The following is a 14894-nucleotide window of genomic DNA, read 5'->3' on the forward strand; positions in this document are numbered from 1 at the left end:
GCCAGTAAATCAGTCTTTGGCCCTTTGACAGTTACAAACAGCAAGAGATTATCCGAAGCAGCAGACTTACAGAATGTCTGTTCCACTCCGACCAGCTGGAGTCCTTACTAGAAGAAATAGCCCATGCAGTTGGCAGCCCACTTGGTATGTGAGTCAGCCTAGGTTGTCATGGAACCTTACAGAATATGGAGAAGATATAGATTATAAGTCCATGTCTTTATCATCTGTCCATGCCTATTTGCACCTAATATGTGCCCTGCAATGCAGGGGAGCTAGAGCAATGCCTCACCAAAGACAGTATATTTAAATAGAATCTTAAATGGTAGATAGGAGTGTCATTAAAAGCAATGGTAAGGTTTTGCATGGAGGGTCGAAAATGAACACAGTACATCTCAGATATGCAAAAGATGCAGTATAACTTATTCTATAATTGAGGATAACTGACCTTATCCTTACCTTCTGGAGTGGTGGTAAGGCCTACTCAAACTTTCTGCTCAAAGAGACATTATGAGATTACAATACTGGGGGGTCTTCAACTCTGAGAACTTCCCTTCCCCATTGACATGTGAACCTACCATCCACAATTGAGAGAAGAGAATGAGCAAAGACTTGTAGTAGGGATTTTTCTCTTTTCACTTTCTTATGTTGCAAGTGCTCTCCCTGTCATTCATGGAACTGTGGTTTCCAGTCCATGACCATTAATTTTATAAACCTGAGAAGGAAGAGCAGAGGCAGTATCTATTTATCTTGAGTGAATCATCTAGGGGATGACTAATATAGTATTATGAACCGCAATCAGATACTTTTGTCTGATTTGTCCAGTGGATTTTAATTGCTGGGTCTCTCAAATGTAGAATTTGCTTTGTTCTACCCTTGTTCTTGACACATGATTCAGAGTATATATGCTTAAATCAACAAATAACTATTAGCATTTTATTTTCAAAAAGACACACCCAGGTTATTTTCCAGATCAATAGTTAGAGTTCAATAATGTTTGGGTTTGCAGAAAGATCAACTCATTCTGACACTGTTAGTTTAACCAGAGAATAATACTTTGAACTATGATCTTTTATTGATTTTTTTTCTGATGCAAAAAAAATAGCACAAGAAAAATATAAGCACAAAATTTATTGCAGTAAATAGATTAAAACTGTTTCTTATGTAAACCAAAATCAACATTTGTTTCACTTGACTACCAGTAGTTGGAAAAACCATCTATTACAAATGCAAACTCTGGAGAAAAGACCAATGATGGTGCTTGTTCAAGTCAGTGAATGTGCTCAGACCACCAGGGAGAATTTCAGGCTAACTCTCTTAGTAGAGGGATAGAAAGAGATGACAAGAGAGGAATAATAAATTACATTACTAATAAATGATCACTTCCTTATTGGACAACCATGAGTGACCTTCATATTTTTATGCCCTCAATGCCAAGGATTTAAATAACAGATTCCCAAATTCATGCTTCATGGACAAGGATTTCCTTTTATGAAGCTTCTTTTGCATTTGTCAGGATACACTTTATCTATGCACTCAGCAATGATGGAGAAGAGGAGCCCACAAAGGAGGCTCCATCCCATCTTGACCACCCTCTTCCTCTTTGAATGATCTACATCCTTCTCACCGACTGTCTAAAGCCCTTCCTGTGCCCATTCACCAAGGGCTGTCTCCATTGTGAATCATTCTTCATCATCCATGTAACGATCAGGGGGAAACTATGCTATGAGGCGAGGGACCAGTTTCTAGGCAGAAAACCTGGAGGACATTTTGCATATTTTAAAAGAAGCCGATTAACCCTAAAGCAATCTCTGCCTCTTCTCCAAGGGCTTTAAGATATTGCAGCAACCCTGGGGCTCCACTTTCTGTTACAGCCCATTTTCTGAAGGGAGAGAGAAATCCAAACTGTCTCCTAGAAGGAGAGAAGTTAGACAGGGCTACCTAGCTCACAAGTATGAAGTAAGCCAGTCCTCCCATGTCCCTCTAGGGACCCTTCTTCACCCTCCTAGAAGTCATTGTGTTGTTAGAAAAGTTTCTTAGCTTCTCAAAATCTCAGTTTTACGCACTTGTAAAATGGGAATAATCATAGTGCCTATCTCTTAAAGATGGAATGAGGGCTAACATGCATGAGAAGCTCATGGCACAGAGCCTGCCATATAACAGGCATTCCACACCTGTGAAGCCAGCATGAATGCCTCACTTGATAGAGGAGAAAACTGAGGCCGGAGAGATGAAGATCCTTGGCCCAAGTTCAAAAGCATCAGGCTGCACCTCTTTCTACCACCCTGCAACCAGACTTGTCCTCTTGTATTTAAAACACAAAACAATAAAATACAATAAAGTTGAAGAGAAACCATCAGATTGAAAAATGAATGTCCTGAGTCTAAAAGTCAAGATCTGTATCTTGAGACACAAGAAATTTCTGTTGATAATGAACATACACCATTAGAGTTTCTTTTCTTTCAAATTTTAGAGATTTATAAGGGGATTCTTTGAATTACATATAAATATTTTTTAAACTTTATAAGATTTATATCAAGTGGTATAATATCATCCATGGCCAGTACAAATTCCACCCTATACCCGGAATTCCATGTATTATGAATTAACTATTCTGTCTATTCCATTTGGGTCTATAAGCAATCTTATCACGTCTGTTTGTATAAGGACCTCTTTTTAAAAAACAGCTCATTTAACATTTTGTGTTTGAACCATCTTGAAGGCAAATATTACAGTCATTTTCCTTTTACATAGAAAAAATACACATCATGAAAATAAAATAATACAAAATAACATTCATGGGTTCCAAGGGCATATGTCCCAGGATGTGAAGTACTGCCTCACTCTGGTTGTATGGTCAGCTGGAGGCAACTAGCAAACAAGCTAATAACACCAAAGGCTGAACAACCCATAAATTAAATAACAAACCTTCCCTTTGAGGTTACTAGGTGATATAGAACAGGAAGGCATGTGGCTGTCCTGACAACCAGCATCTATTCCTCCCTGGCTGGAGATGAGGTGGTGGGAGGGAAATTGAGTAGAAGCAGAAAGAATCTCTGTAAGCAGAGCTCTCAGAGTAACACCTTTGGAGACCCAAGGCCTGCCGGGGTTAGGATTAGTGTGAATCCTCTGAAATGTCTGCTTGGTGTTGGCCACACCCTTCCAGGGCCCCTGGCCTGCCCTGCCCTGGCATGGTCAATTATGTCTGGAATTCAGGGCTGTCATCCCCTCCCCAAGCTCTCGTGTGGGGTCTCTGGTGTGGCTTTTCCTTCCACAGTCCCTCGTTTGCCTTTATCATCAGTAGCTGCTCCCCACAGCGGCAGCATCATGAGTGCTGGAGAGCTTTCTCTGCCTCAGCACTCTTGGCCTTGCCTCTGGGCATCCTCTAAGGTTGCTGTCACCACCAGGCCGGCTATGGACTCTCTATAAGATGGTGGGGCCTCTGGGTGGGAGTCATTTCCATCCTGGAATTCTAGGCCCGTCTCTGTATATAGAGGTGGAGGAATGCCAGAGGCCTCTCTCTCTGCAGGACAGTTCTGCTTTTCCACCTCAAGGCTCTCTTCATAAGCTGGAGGGTAAAAGTCTGGCCTAGGGGACAAAACAGCACAAACATGCATGCGTTATTTAGGCATTAATGCCAAAGAGGCAGACGGCTGCCTCTCTCAGCTCAAATTGTGCAAAGCTAAACTGTTAAGAAACATGGATTTTTGAAACAGATGTACCTCTTCCTGGCATCACCAGTTTTTTAAAAATGTGCTGCTCTTCCAAAAGAACCTTTTTATCAGCCACAGGATGCCTGCCTCTAGTCATATTTTTTTCCCAGTGGGTTATGCCAAGCCATTCCTTCTCTATTGCTCATTCACTCATGGAAATAGGGCCATTCAGTGTGAGATCCTTGTCAACAGTAGAGGAGGTGGGGGCTTTGGAAAGGGAACTTCTCTCTACCGAGTACTTAGTCCATTCCATTCACATCCTTGCTCCCTTTCTCACATGGCATCATCCCCCCAATTGCACTCACTTTCTCTGATCATCACAGTCAACAAAATAATGAATGAAAACCAACTTTGTGCTGATCCCTGAACTATACTAGATGCCCCATCTCTATCCTAACACCCTTTCAAGACTCAGTAGCAAGTTTCAAAGAAAACATACAAGCATACTCATTTCTCACATGATACCAACTGACAACTTTATGCAGATTTCAATTGCAACCCTTTCTATGACAGTAGGCTAAAGCAGCCATTCGTTCGGGGGCTGATGTACTCTTGGCCATCTTGCCCAGCATTGCTAATTGCTAAATCCACCTGGCTTCTCCATCATGAATGAATCTGGGAGAGGGGGAGAGGAGAGGAAGAGAGACCGGTGAGCTCAGCTGAGTTGTGTATTTATAGAGCCATCCTTCCAGTGCCTACAGGGAGTGTTTATGGTGTGTAACCACAACAGAACAGGGACTGCCATTTGTAGCCACAACTCCATTCCAAATGTTACCAGGCCCAAAGCCAGTCGCTGAAGAAGTTGTCTACTGTAAGGCATAAATCTCAGCCTTCGCTTAGAATAGCCAAGGCTGAGTCATGGGGCACATGTGTAAAGGCATTTTACACAGAAAGGTGAGCTGTTCCCTGGAGTGATTTGAAAGGTTCCAGGATGACTGCTTCCTACCCCAAATCCCAGCTACCTCTCCCAACCCCACCCTCCTTCAACTGCCATCCACATTCCCAGTTCCCTGAATTCCATCACTGGAGACCCATTTGCTTTGATATCTCAACCTGGGTATCCATTTTGAGTGCAAATGCTTTGGAGAAATGTGACTTCCCAGGCTGACTTGCTAGCCATTCTGTGTGGGATGAGCATCTAATTATATGCAGCGAGAAGAGGCAGTAAAATGGGGGTGTAACGATGTCCATAATTGACTTTCAAACATTTTGGCATACTGTAATATTATGCATGTGTTAGTCCATTTGAGCTATATCCTAAAGGCAATCAGTTACATGTATCAGAAATTCACACTCCAGAGGTAGTCCTCTAACATTTATACAAAAGGAAATTATCACTCTAGAGGCATCTTCTACAATCACTTCATTTATCACAATTTTTAATCAAACCCAGAAACTCTGCTGGTTAGTATAACACTGTAAATAAGTTTTGGTTTTGATACTTATCTTATTAAGTAGCATAAAGGATGCTGAAAGTGGATCTTCATGGGTAAGATTACTTGTATTCAAGATACGTAGAGTAGCTAAAATATTTTAGATATTTTCTACTCTTGCACAAAGAGGGCAAAATAATTTATAGTCTTGTAGCCTGTATCTTGAGAATGATGGCTAGGGTGTTATCCCTAAATGGTCCTGTGGCTAGCCAAGAATTAGGAGGTTTCTTGTTGCCTGATGCTGACCATAAGATTAACTTAATCTTTTTTCTTTTTGTGGTAAAATATATATAACATAAAATTTACTGTTCTTAAGTGTATAGTTCTGTGGCACTAAATATACTCATGTTGCTCTACAACCATCACCTTAAAACTCTCTACTCGTTAAACAATAAGTCCCCAATCTCTCCTTCCACCAGCCCCTGGAACCACTGTTCTACTTTCTGTGTCTACGAATTTGACTACGCTAGGTACTCATATAAGTGGAATCACATAATATTTGTCCTTTGTGCCTGACTTGTTTCACTTAGCATAATGTTTTCAAGTTCATCCAAGTGGTGGCATGTGCCAGGATTTCCTTCCTTTTGAAGGCTAATATTCCATTGCAAGTGTATACCACATTTTGTTTATCTACTCACCCATTGATGGACATTTGGGCTGTCTCCACCTTTGGGTTATTGTGAATAAATGTTGCTACAAGCATTGGTGTACAAACATCCATTTGAATCCCTGCTTTCAGTTCTTTTGTGTATAAACTCAGAATGTAGAATTGCTGGATAAAATGATAATTCTATATTTAATGTATAGAGGAATCTCCACACTGTTTTCCACAGTGGTTGCCCCATTTTAACATTCCCACCAGCAATGCACAGGATTCCAGTTTCTTGACATCCTCAACAACACTTGCTGTTTGGTTTTGTATTTTGATGATAACTATCCTAAGGTGTGAGGTGGCGAGATAGAATGAATCTTACCTCTAGAATATTATCACCTTACCCTGAAGGAATGTTTTACGCAAGATGAGATCACAACACCTAAAAGGAGAGTAAACCGGGACTTCTCTGAGCTCACAGAGATTCCAGGACTCATTTTATGTTGGTTTCCTCATTTGTTGTGTGGCAGAATTTGGTCTGCGACTTGCTTTCCTTAGAACCTTAGAACCTGGTTATGGGAAGTAACAAACCATCACCTGCCACTAATTAATGACAGCTGCCATGATAAAACAAACGAGCCTGGGTTTCTAAATTGGCTTAGGTGGGTTTTCACTGGGGGTGGTGGTAGGGTTTCTCTGAGATGAGTTGCCCCTATATCATGGTTTTCCCCCAAAGGTGACACCATTCTTCCTAATAACAACCCCAGAGTAATTCCCTGACAATAAAGCTTTGGTTCTAGACAGCCCATGGGACATGCAAGTCGCTCCATAGTAGGATCAGAAATTACTCAGATCTTAACACAGCTCAGACCATCTCAGCCCTCCTTGGTCCCTCTGCTTGTCAGCAAGTACCTGTCCACTGTGGCCAGGGGCAGGGCCCCATGAGCAAGGTGTTGTCCAAGCACATGCCTCAACACTCCTTTGCGTTCCGTCACCTGGCGGTAGTTGCTCCAGAAAATTCCACTCAGAAGGATCACAAACCCCAGAGGCAGAAGCAAATAGGCCGCAATCAGGCTCCCCTGACAGTTGAATATGGAGTCCCAGGAAATGAAGAAGGCCCCCAGGCAGACCATCAGGAAACCCATCAGGAGGGCAAGAGCACAGAGAACGAGGCCAGTTCTGTTCTGCATCCTTGCACCTCAGGAACCCAGCACCCTGACCCTGCCGCTCCTCTGCTTCCCCGCTTGCTCCAAGAGAATGAGCTCATTAGCCAGCTTGCAGCTTTATACGCTCTGGGACCCACTGGCCTTTGGACAATTAAATGAAACAGGCACTTAGAAGCTATTCATTAACCATTGAAAGTAACTGTGATATCCTCAGAGAATCAGCCAAAAAACAGCATTGTATACTGCAGGAAGGAGTGGCTTCGTGTAGCTGTTTTGCTCCTAAGAGTTGGGTGGGACACTCAGCTGTTCCCAGTTTGGCCCTCCTTTGATTAAAAGGCACTGGTCTCTTAATCCCCATGGAGGGCAATTCCCCACTAAAAGCTGGAGAAGTTAGCATTCTTTAAAGAACGATCTTCTTTGTGGTTTGGTAAGAAATCCCTTCCTGATTCCTTCTCCCTTTCTCTGTACTAAAAAGGCATTTCCTCAAGGTTGTTAACATGTTTGTCTTGCCTCCCTCAACGAATCCCCACTTATTGCCCCCACACTATGATACTGGAATAATTCCAAGACAAAAGTTCAGAATGTGAACTCCGCGATTCCTGCTCTGTTGACAAGATGAAGAGCTTGAGTGGGAGGGGAAGGAGAGTGCTGGAGAGAAGGACTATAACAGTCAGAGCCTCGGGAATTTGGGGGGATTTGGGGCCTGTAATTCCTGCAATCTTTCCCCCTTCAAAAAGTACATATGAAATATAATTCATTTTAGAGGATGCTGCTAAAAATGTTCCCTGTCCTCTCCTCCACACCTCTGCTCTACGTAGCATTGCCTCAAAAAATCTTTCCAACGCCAGCCTTCTGTTTCCTGGCTGGAATTTGTTTTCTTTAGCTTGACTGTCTTTGATTGTGGATAGCTTATTTCAGACTTGGTGTATGCCCCGGCTCTGCCCTTTTTTATTTGATACTGTGGCATGTCTCTGCCAAAACCCATAGGAACCCTGGGTTGCTTTTACTCAAGATAGCTTCAGTTCCTCTTTGCGGCTGTTCCACTCCACTACTCAATTACCATTGTTTTCCATTTACTTTCCCAATGAGAGAAGCAGTTTTTTGTGCCATGACCTAGTAATCCCTCATATAACCTTTAGTCTCATACCCACCATCTCCTTAGCTCTACCTTCATGTTAGGGCTGGGAGACATGGATATTAGGAAGACACTATGGATCAAAAACTATATAAGGCACTTCTCCATTCCAACCCTTAGCCCTTACCTTTATTAGCTTCAATTTTAACCTTGAACTACCTTGATCTTCTAGTCTTGATATTGTCTTTGTAATCTTAAAACAGCTCTTATTCCCTCCTCTAAACCATGAGATAGAAGATTTCTAAGATGATCCCTAAGGATCCCACCTCCTGATATTCATGTCTTTGTGTAAGTAATCCTCTCCCCTGAGTGTAGGCTGGACCTAGTGACTTGATTTTAATCAATAGAATATGGTAAAGGTGTTAGGAAGTTACTTCCATGGAGGCTACCCAAGATTGTGGTTTTCATCTTTCTAGCAGACTCTCTCTATTGCCCTCTTGGCTTGCACCCTTTGAAGAAGGAAGCTGCCATATTGGAGAGGCCCATGAGGCAAGGAATTGAGGGCAGTTTCTGGCCAACAGTCAGTGAAGAACTGAGGCCCTTAGTCCATCAGCCCATAAGGAACTGCATCCTGTCAATGACCACGTGAACTTGGAATCGAATCCTCGTCCCGCTGAGCCTTGAGATGACTCTACTCCCAAGCATCACCTTGACTAAGTGACCCTGAAGTAGAGGACCCAGGTAAGTCATACTCGGATTCCTGACCCACAGAAGCTGTGAGATAAGATGTTTCAGCCAGGATCCTAGATGCCACAAGATGGCAAGAGCCATAATCAACGAATGCATTATGATCAAATCATTTCATGTTATGTGGATGTGACTATTTTAACAAATAAAAGAGGTCAAAAGTTTAAAAAATGTATATTTTTAAAATATGCTAAGTTTTGTGGCAATATTTTAGGCAGTAGTAGATAACTAAAAAAATTATCTTAAGACTTTGAAAATCAGAGGAGACAATCAGTGCTAAGTATTTATCACAGTACCTGGCCCAGAGAGTGCCCTATGAAGGTTATCTGTAATCACCCTCACCAATATTGTTATTATCAATGCTGTCATCATTCCAAAAATCTGTGGAAGACCCAGGACCCCCAGCTGAAATGTCTGCATTAGGAGTTGGGTCCCAGGAACAGGTAAATGGTAAAGTCCCAGCATAATGTTAGGAATCAGGTGATGGAGGAAGAGTACTCTCAATGGGAACTGCCCATCAGACAGCTGGGCTTCTCTGTTTTAGACAAAAATGGAGGCAGAAATTAGACTGGGGTTATGACAGGCCAGGCCTCATTCTTGTGATCACATGAACATATGAGCAAATAAGTTTCTCTATAGTTTTTCCTCCTTCATGCCAATAAAGTACACTAGAACCATTGCCTTCTAGTTTGCCAGACGGTTCCTTCCCCTCCAATGCCCTTTGAGGAGGCTCCTGTCATTCCACAGCAGTGTGGTGGTGGTGGTGGTGGTGGTGGTGGTGGTGGTGGTCGTGGTGTGTTTTTGGTGAGAAATTAGGTATGGAAGAGCAAAATCCAGGAAGTGGCAGGGGGATGGAAAGACTCAGTCCCTTTACATAAAATTTACGTGAAATTAAGAATAGTTCCTGGGCTCAGGGTATTTGAGGAATTTATTTTGGGCATCAAGGGGAAAGGGCTGGGAACATTTGCAGCATCTGTGGGAGGTAGATGAGAAAAGGAAAAAAAATCAATATGGAAATATGAAGTATCACAGGGAGCCATATTTCTCCTTCAAAATGACTAAGAAATACTAATGAACACTACACAGTCTATCTGTGTAATAAAACTGTACCTGAAATACCTCCTAAATCTGTACAAATAAAAGTAAATAAACAAATTTAAAAGGCAAAAGAAAGAGAAATACTGCTGAGGTTATTTTGTATGTTTATGTTTATTATTAAATATACATTACTAAATAATTGCAATTTTTTTAACTTGACTCTGCTTCAGTTCCTCTTTTTGCCCATCATAAAACTTTATTATGAGTAATTAAAACTTCACTCGCGGCGGGGCGCGGTGGCTCAGGCCTGTAATCCCAGCACTTTGGGAGGCCGAGGCGGGTGGATCACGACGTCAGGAGATCGAGACCATCCTGGCTAACACGGCGAAACCCCATCTCTACTAAAAATACAAAAAATTAGCCGGGCGTGGTGATGGGCAGTCCTAGCTACTTGGGAGGTTGAGGCAGGAGAATGGCGCGGACCTGGGACCCGGAGCTTGCAGTGAGCCGAGATCGCACCAGGGCACTCTAGCCTGGGCGACAGACGAGACTCCGTCTCAAACAAACAAAAAAAAGAAAACTTTACTTGCTGGTAAGAAATTACCAATGCTTAAAATGGTAATTTTAATTACAAGAAAAATTAGGTTGAAAAGATAGTGTGTTCCCTCTCATTGTCAAATAACACACAACACTGCAGATAAAAACAGAGATCAGCATAGTTTTTAGGAACTACACTTCACCCTCAAATTTATCTGGATACCTGGAAATTCATTTGCCATCATCAATCTTAGGTTGACTTATTATAAACTGGTTAACACAATTGAGCATCATAGCATCTTGAGACCGTTCTAGTCTGCAAATGTAAGTAAACCACCACTGTACTTTACAGTAATAACACAAAACCAACATCGTACTGTAAGCAAAAGACACTGTTATCATGTGTTATTATGAAGAGTTATTATGAAGGTTGTCATTGTTGTGCATACTTTCTTTTTTCTGAAAATATTTGATCTTTACTTTTTGTGTGCTTTGTAATATGTGCTATGAGTGTAGTCATACATATATGGAGATTATATATTAAGCTATATCTATATCGGGTACGTGCCCACTTTTTTAACTTTGAAGTTCAGAGGTACATGTGCAGGTTCGTTATATAGGTAAACTTGTGTCATGGGGGTTTGTTGGACAGATTATTTAATCACCCAGGTATTAAACCTAGTACCCATTAGTTATTTTTCCTGATCTTCTCCCTCCTCCCACCCTCCACCCTCCAATAGGACCCAGTGTCTGTTGGTCCCTTCTTTGTGTCCATGTGTTTTGATCACTTAGCTCCCACTTATAAATGAGAACATGCAGTAAATATGTTTTCTGTTCCTGTGTTAGTTTGATGATAATGGCCTCCAGCTCCATCCATATCCATACAAAGGACATGATCTTGTTCTTTCTTATGGTTCCATAGTATTCCATGGTGTATATGTACCACATTTTCTTTATCCAGCCTATTATTGATGGGCATTTAGGTTGATTCCATGTCTTTGCTATTGTGAATAGTGCTGCAATGAACATATGTGTGCATGTGTCTTTATGATAGAATGATTTATACTCCCTTGGGTATATATCCAGCAATGGGATTGCTGGACTGAATGGCATTTCTGTCTTCAGGTCTTTGAGGAATCACCACACTGTCCTCCACAATGGCTGAACTAATTTACACTCCCACCAACAATGTATAAGCATTCCTTTTTCTCTACAACCTTGCCAGCGTCTGTTATTTTTTGACTTTTAACAATAGCCATTCTGACTGGTGTTAGATAGTCTATCATTGTGGTTTTGATTTGCATTTCTCTAATAATCAGTGATGTTGAGCTTTTTTCACATGATTGTTGGTTGCATGAATGTCTTCTTTCCGCTTCAGTTCTAAACCACATGGCTCACTGCTGTATAAGCATTATTCCCCTTTTGTGCCTCAAAAATGACCAAGAGTCACTAAAACCAATTACTTGTAACTTTAAACAATTTTTATTACTTGCAGTTTCCCTCCTATTTATGTTGCAGTATACCCTCTTTCCCCACACTCACTAGCAGTAATAACATTTTTGAAAAGGAAATGAAAGTAGATGTACACTTGCTTTATTTACTCACAGTGAAACAGCACAGACATGGAGAGAAAGCATCTTGTTCTTCAGCCATCTTGAAGGTGTAGAAGAAACCCAAGCAGAAGAGCAGTTGTGATAACAGAAGAGAAAATCAGGCCCCATTTTCAGGGCTGGGGCAAAATAAAAAGAATGTAATAAAGAGGCAGTCGAACACTAAGAAGTTGCCTTAAAGAGTCATTTCAGGAGCCTTTGGCCCTTTACCTGAGCTGTATCCTATCTTCTGGATCTGCCTTCTTTCCCATGCCAACTTTTCCACTTTCTCCCCCTTGCCACTACTCAGCACTGATTATGAGAGTAAGGGGCCATTTAAAGGTGGGAACACTGCAGAAGAGAGAGACTGATGATTCACCGAAGTTCACACACAGTATGGAACTGATGGGAAAATGGATACGCTGGAGGAGTATGGCTCACACCTCTAGAGAGAGAAAAGTTCTGGGACCCAGTGGAGGCCAAGCCAAAGTCCCCCATCACTGTTTCCATCTCCTTCTCAAGAGATCCACCAAGGAAATGATCCCTTGCTTTTAAACTAGTTTATTTGCTTATTATTCTTCCTCTTAAAAATTCACCAATCAGCGGAAGTGTCTGACATGGCAGTAAGCAACAACATGTTATTGGGTTGACAGTCAAATCATCTTAAACCATAATCACTCTTTCAATACTGTTCCTTTGAGCATGACAGACCCATGAGGATTGTTCTGAACACTGAGTGCCTTACCTTGCACATCAGAGCCCCCCAAACCTCACCCTTCTTTCAAACTCTCCTGTGCAATACACAAATGCCTTGGAACGTCTCACAGGCCTATGCACTCTAGTTTCCGTTTACCAGGCACATGGGCCAATACCCTTGTTTTGAAAACAGGAAGAGTATTGCTGTGAATGAGAAGTTGGTGGGGACTTTGGAAGGAAACTAATGGTGTGTAGAAGTTGTTGCATAGGAGGGCCATGGGGCCAAGAGCTGAGGCAGACTGGCCAGATTTCAGAAGGTCACTTTGGTTTAGGAAGTGAGGCTTTGTGGGAGGTAGGGAAGGTGCGCATATGCGTAGCAAGAGATGTCAGCCCTGCCTGATTTCATGGTGGTGATTACTGAGTGATTTCTGGATTAGCCTTTCACACTTGAGGGTTCACTGAGCACTGGCCACTTCCTCCTCTTTCCCATTCTTGTTTTCCTTGCTTTTGAAACCTTCCACCCACCCCTCCTTTTCCCCCAGTCAGGAGAAGATTTATATGAAGTTTTTTTTTTTTTTTTTTTTTTTGGTACTTCCAGTTGCTGATGGGTCCACCTTGGGCACAGCCACCTCTCACAGGCAGGCCTGGGCATTGGCAAGAGACAATTTTTTTTTTTTTTATTTATTACTGGGTTTTTTTTTTTTTTTTTTTTTTGGTTGGCAAAGAACAGCTTCTTGCACAGTGCATGGCACAGTAAGGTAAGCTGATGTGAGAGCAGCACTGAGGCCCCACTCACCCTGGGCAGAACCTAGTGGGTCTCCGGGCCCGGGGACTCTGTGGAGACCAGGACTAGGTGGAACCACGGGGCACTTGCCTAGAGTGTGAAATTTGTTGGGGATTTTGGGGGGTGGGGAGAGTGGAACTCAGTAATCAAGACAAATCATATTTTCCAGCAATGTTTTAAAAAATTGAATTGGCAGAATACGGCTCATGGGGCAGCAGCCTGTTTCTGTAAATAAAGTTGTGGTGAGGAAATATGGTCCTGTCTTTCGGACAAACAGAAAGATACATTTTGTTCTAGAGAGAGGTCAATTTAATCCACAAATAAACCTGAACAAATTTAATTTATTTGGGGATCCTTGGAAAACTGAAAGAAGACCACACTTCTGTGGCCATTTTGGATCAAATCAGAAGCCTCAAGCCAGGGCAGAATCTGCCTGCATTGACACCACCTGGCATGATGGGCAGGGACTTGTAAATATGAAGCAGGTCCTGTGCCCACTTTACAAAATTCTCTGTAATATTCTGTTTCCCTTTTCACCACTTCCTATTTTTAATACTTTTGAATAGCTTAAGTGATAGCAAAATATGTGTTGCTCGAAGATTTAGTAGCACTCATAAAATCACTGGGTCCAAGACCTTTTATTTCCTTACTTTTTTTTCCTGGTAATTTTTTATTGACTGCTAGGTACTGTGTAGGACAGTAGAGACTGAGATAAATAGTAGATATGCCATACCTGAACATGGGCACAACTCTGCCATTGCTCACCTCTCGGTGTAGGGAGTTGAGCGAATCTAGTAAAGAGTTGAGCTGAGTCTGAGTTTTGTTGTTATTATGGTTCCCTTCAGTGCACTACTGGCTTCAAATTCCTCTGGTATTAACCGGCGCTTGGGGTGAGGGATGGCTTGCTGAAGGGTTTTTCTCCATGTTTTTCCTCTATCCTCAACTTTAGACCTTCACTGAGTACTTGCACCTGAGGAGGGTGGGTCTTCATACTCTTGCCTATTCCCTCAGCAGTAGACTATGCTTATTACCTGGTGCTTGCTAGCTGGGTGGTAGGGGGAGGGGGTTTCTCTGTTGTCTTGATCCACTTTAGTCTCATGTAGGCCTTAAGATCCTGGTGTTGGAGACGGGGGCTTTCTCAGTGAACCTACCCTTTCTCCAGCATTAGTTTCCTCTGACAATCTGACCTCAGGATAGTTTCCTGATCCTCCCTGACAGAAGGCTTTTTCTTTTCACTTTTCCCAGCCACATGGGTTTCACCTGTGCCCTGGGGAAAAGCGAGTTTGCCACCTCCCAACTCTAGCAGCTTAACAGAGTCCAGCTGGGGCTTGACACTTTCCTGCAGCAGCTGGGTGGAGATCCATGGGAGAAGAGCCCAGAAGTGGGTGTAAAGCACCATCATGTCTGCAGCTCCCAGTGTTTCTGTACCCCCACATTCGCCCACATTTGGCATCTAACAATTAGTTAAAAACTTCAGCTGAATTATTCTTACTGTCTTGTATGACATTTGTGTCTCTTATTCCTGGG

At 42.3% G+C, this 14894-nt stretch overlaps 1 protein-coding gene and 1 long non-coding RNA gene across 2 annotated transcripts; both read right to left on the reverse strand.

The window, feature by feature from the left end:
- Positions 1–1110: 1110 nt before the first annotated feature.
- Positions 1111–6990, reverse strand: TMEM252 (transmembrane protein 252). The gene is made up of 2 exons (XM_011970142.1): positions 6648–6990; positions 1111–3585 (listed from the first exon to the last, which is right to left on the reverse strand). The coding sequence occupies exons 1-2, from the start codon at positions 6923–6925 to the stop codon at positions 3351–3353; spliced, it is 513 nt and encodes a 170-aa protein (XP_011825532.1). The 5' UTR covers positions 6926–6990; the 3' UTR covers positions 1111–3350.
- A 2643-nt stretch (positions 6991–9633) lies between these two features.
- Positions 9634–12676, reverse strand: LOC105532064. Its single transcript, XR_001004906.1, has 4 exons — positions 12633–12676; positions 12119–12238; positions 11904–12027; positions 9634–9696 (listed from the first exon to the last, which is right to left on the reverse strand). It is a non-coding gene; the product is annotated as an uncharacterized LOC105532064 (long non-coding RNA).
- Between the last annotated feature and the right edge of the window lie 2218 nt (positions 12677–14894).

The sequence above is a fragment of the Mandrillus leucophaeus genome, unplaced genomic scaffold (genome assembly GCF_000951045.1).
Source record: "Mandrillus leucophaeus isolate KB7577 unplaced genomic scaffold, Mleu.le_1.0 Scaffold93, whole genome shotgun sequence".
Taxonomy (NCBI): domain Eukaryota; kingdom Metazoa; phylum Chordata; class Mammalia; order Primates; family Cercopithecidae; genus Mandrillus; species Mandrillus leucophaeus.

What these genes read in the sequence shown, in the direction of transcription:
- TMEM252 (XM_011970142.1), bottom strand. Translation starts at nt 6,925, where the DNA reads ATGCAGAACAGAACTGGCCTCGTTCTCTGTGCTCTTGCCCTCCTGATG. An exon ending in CCCCTGGCCACAGTGGACAG is followed by an intron (nt 3,586 to 6,647) that starts GTACTTGCTGAC and finishes TTTGTCCCCTAG; the next exon opens with GCCAGACTTTTACCCTCCAG.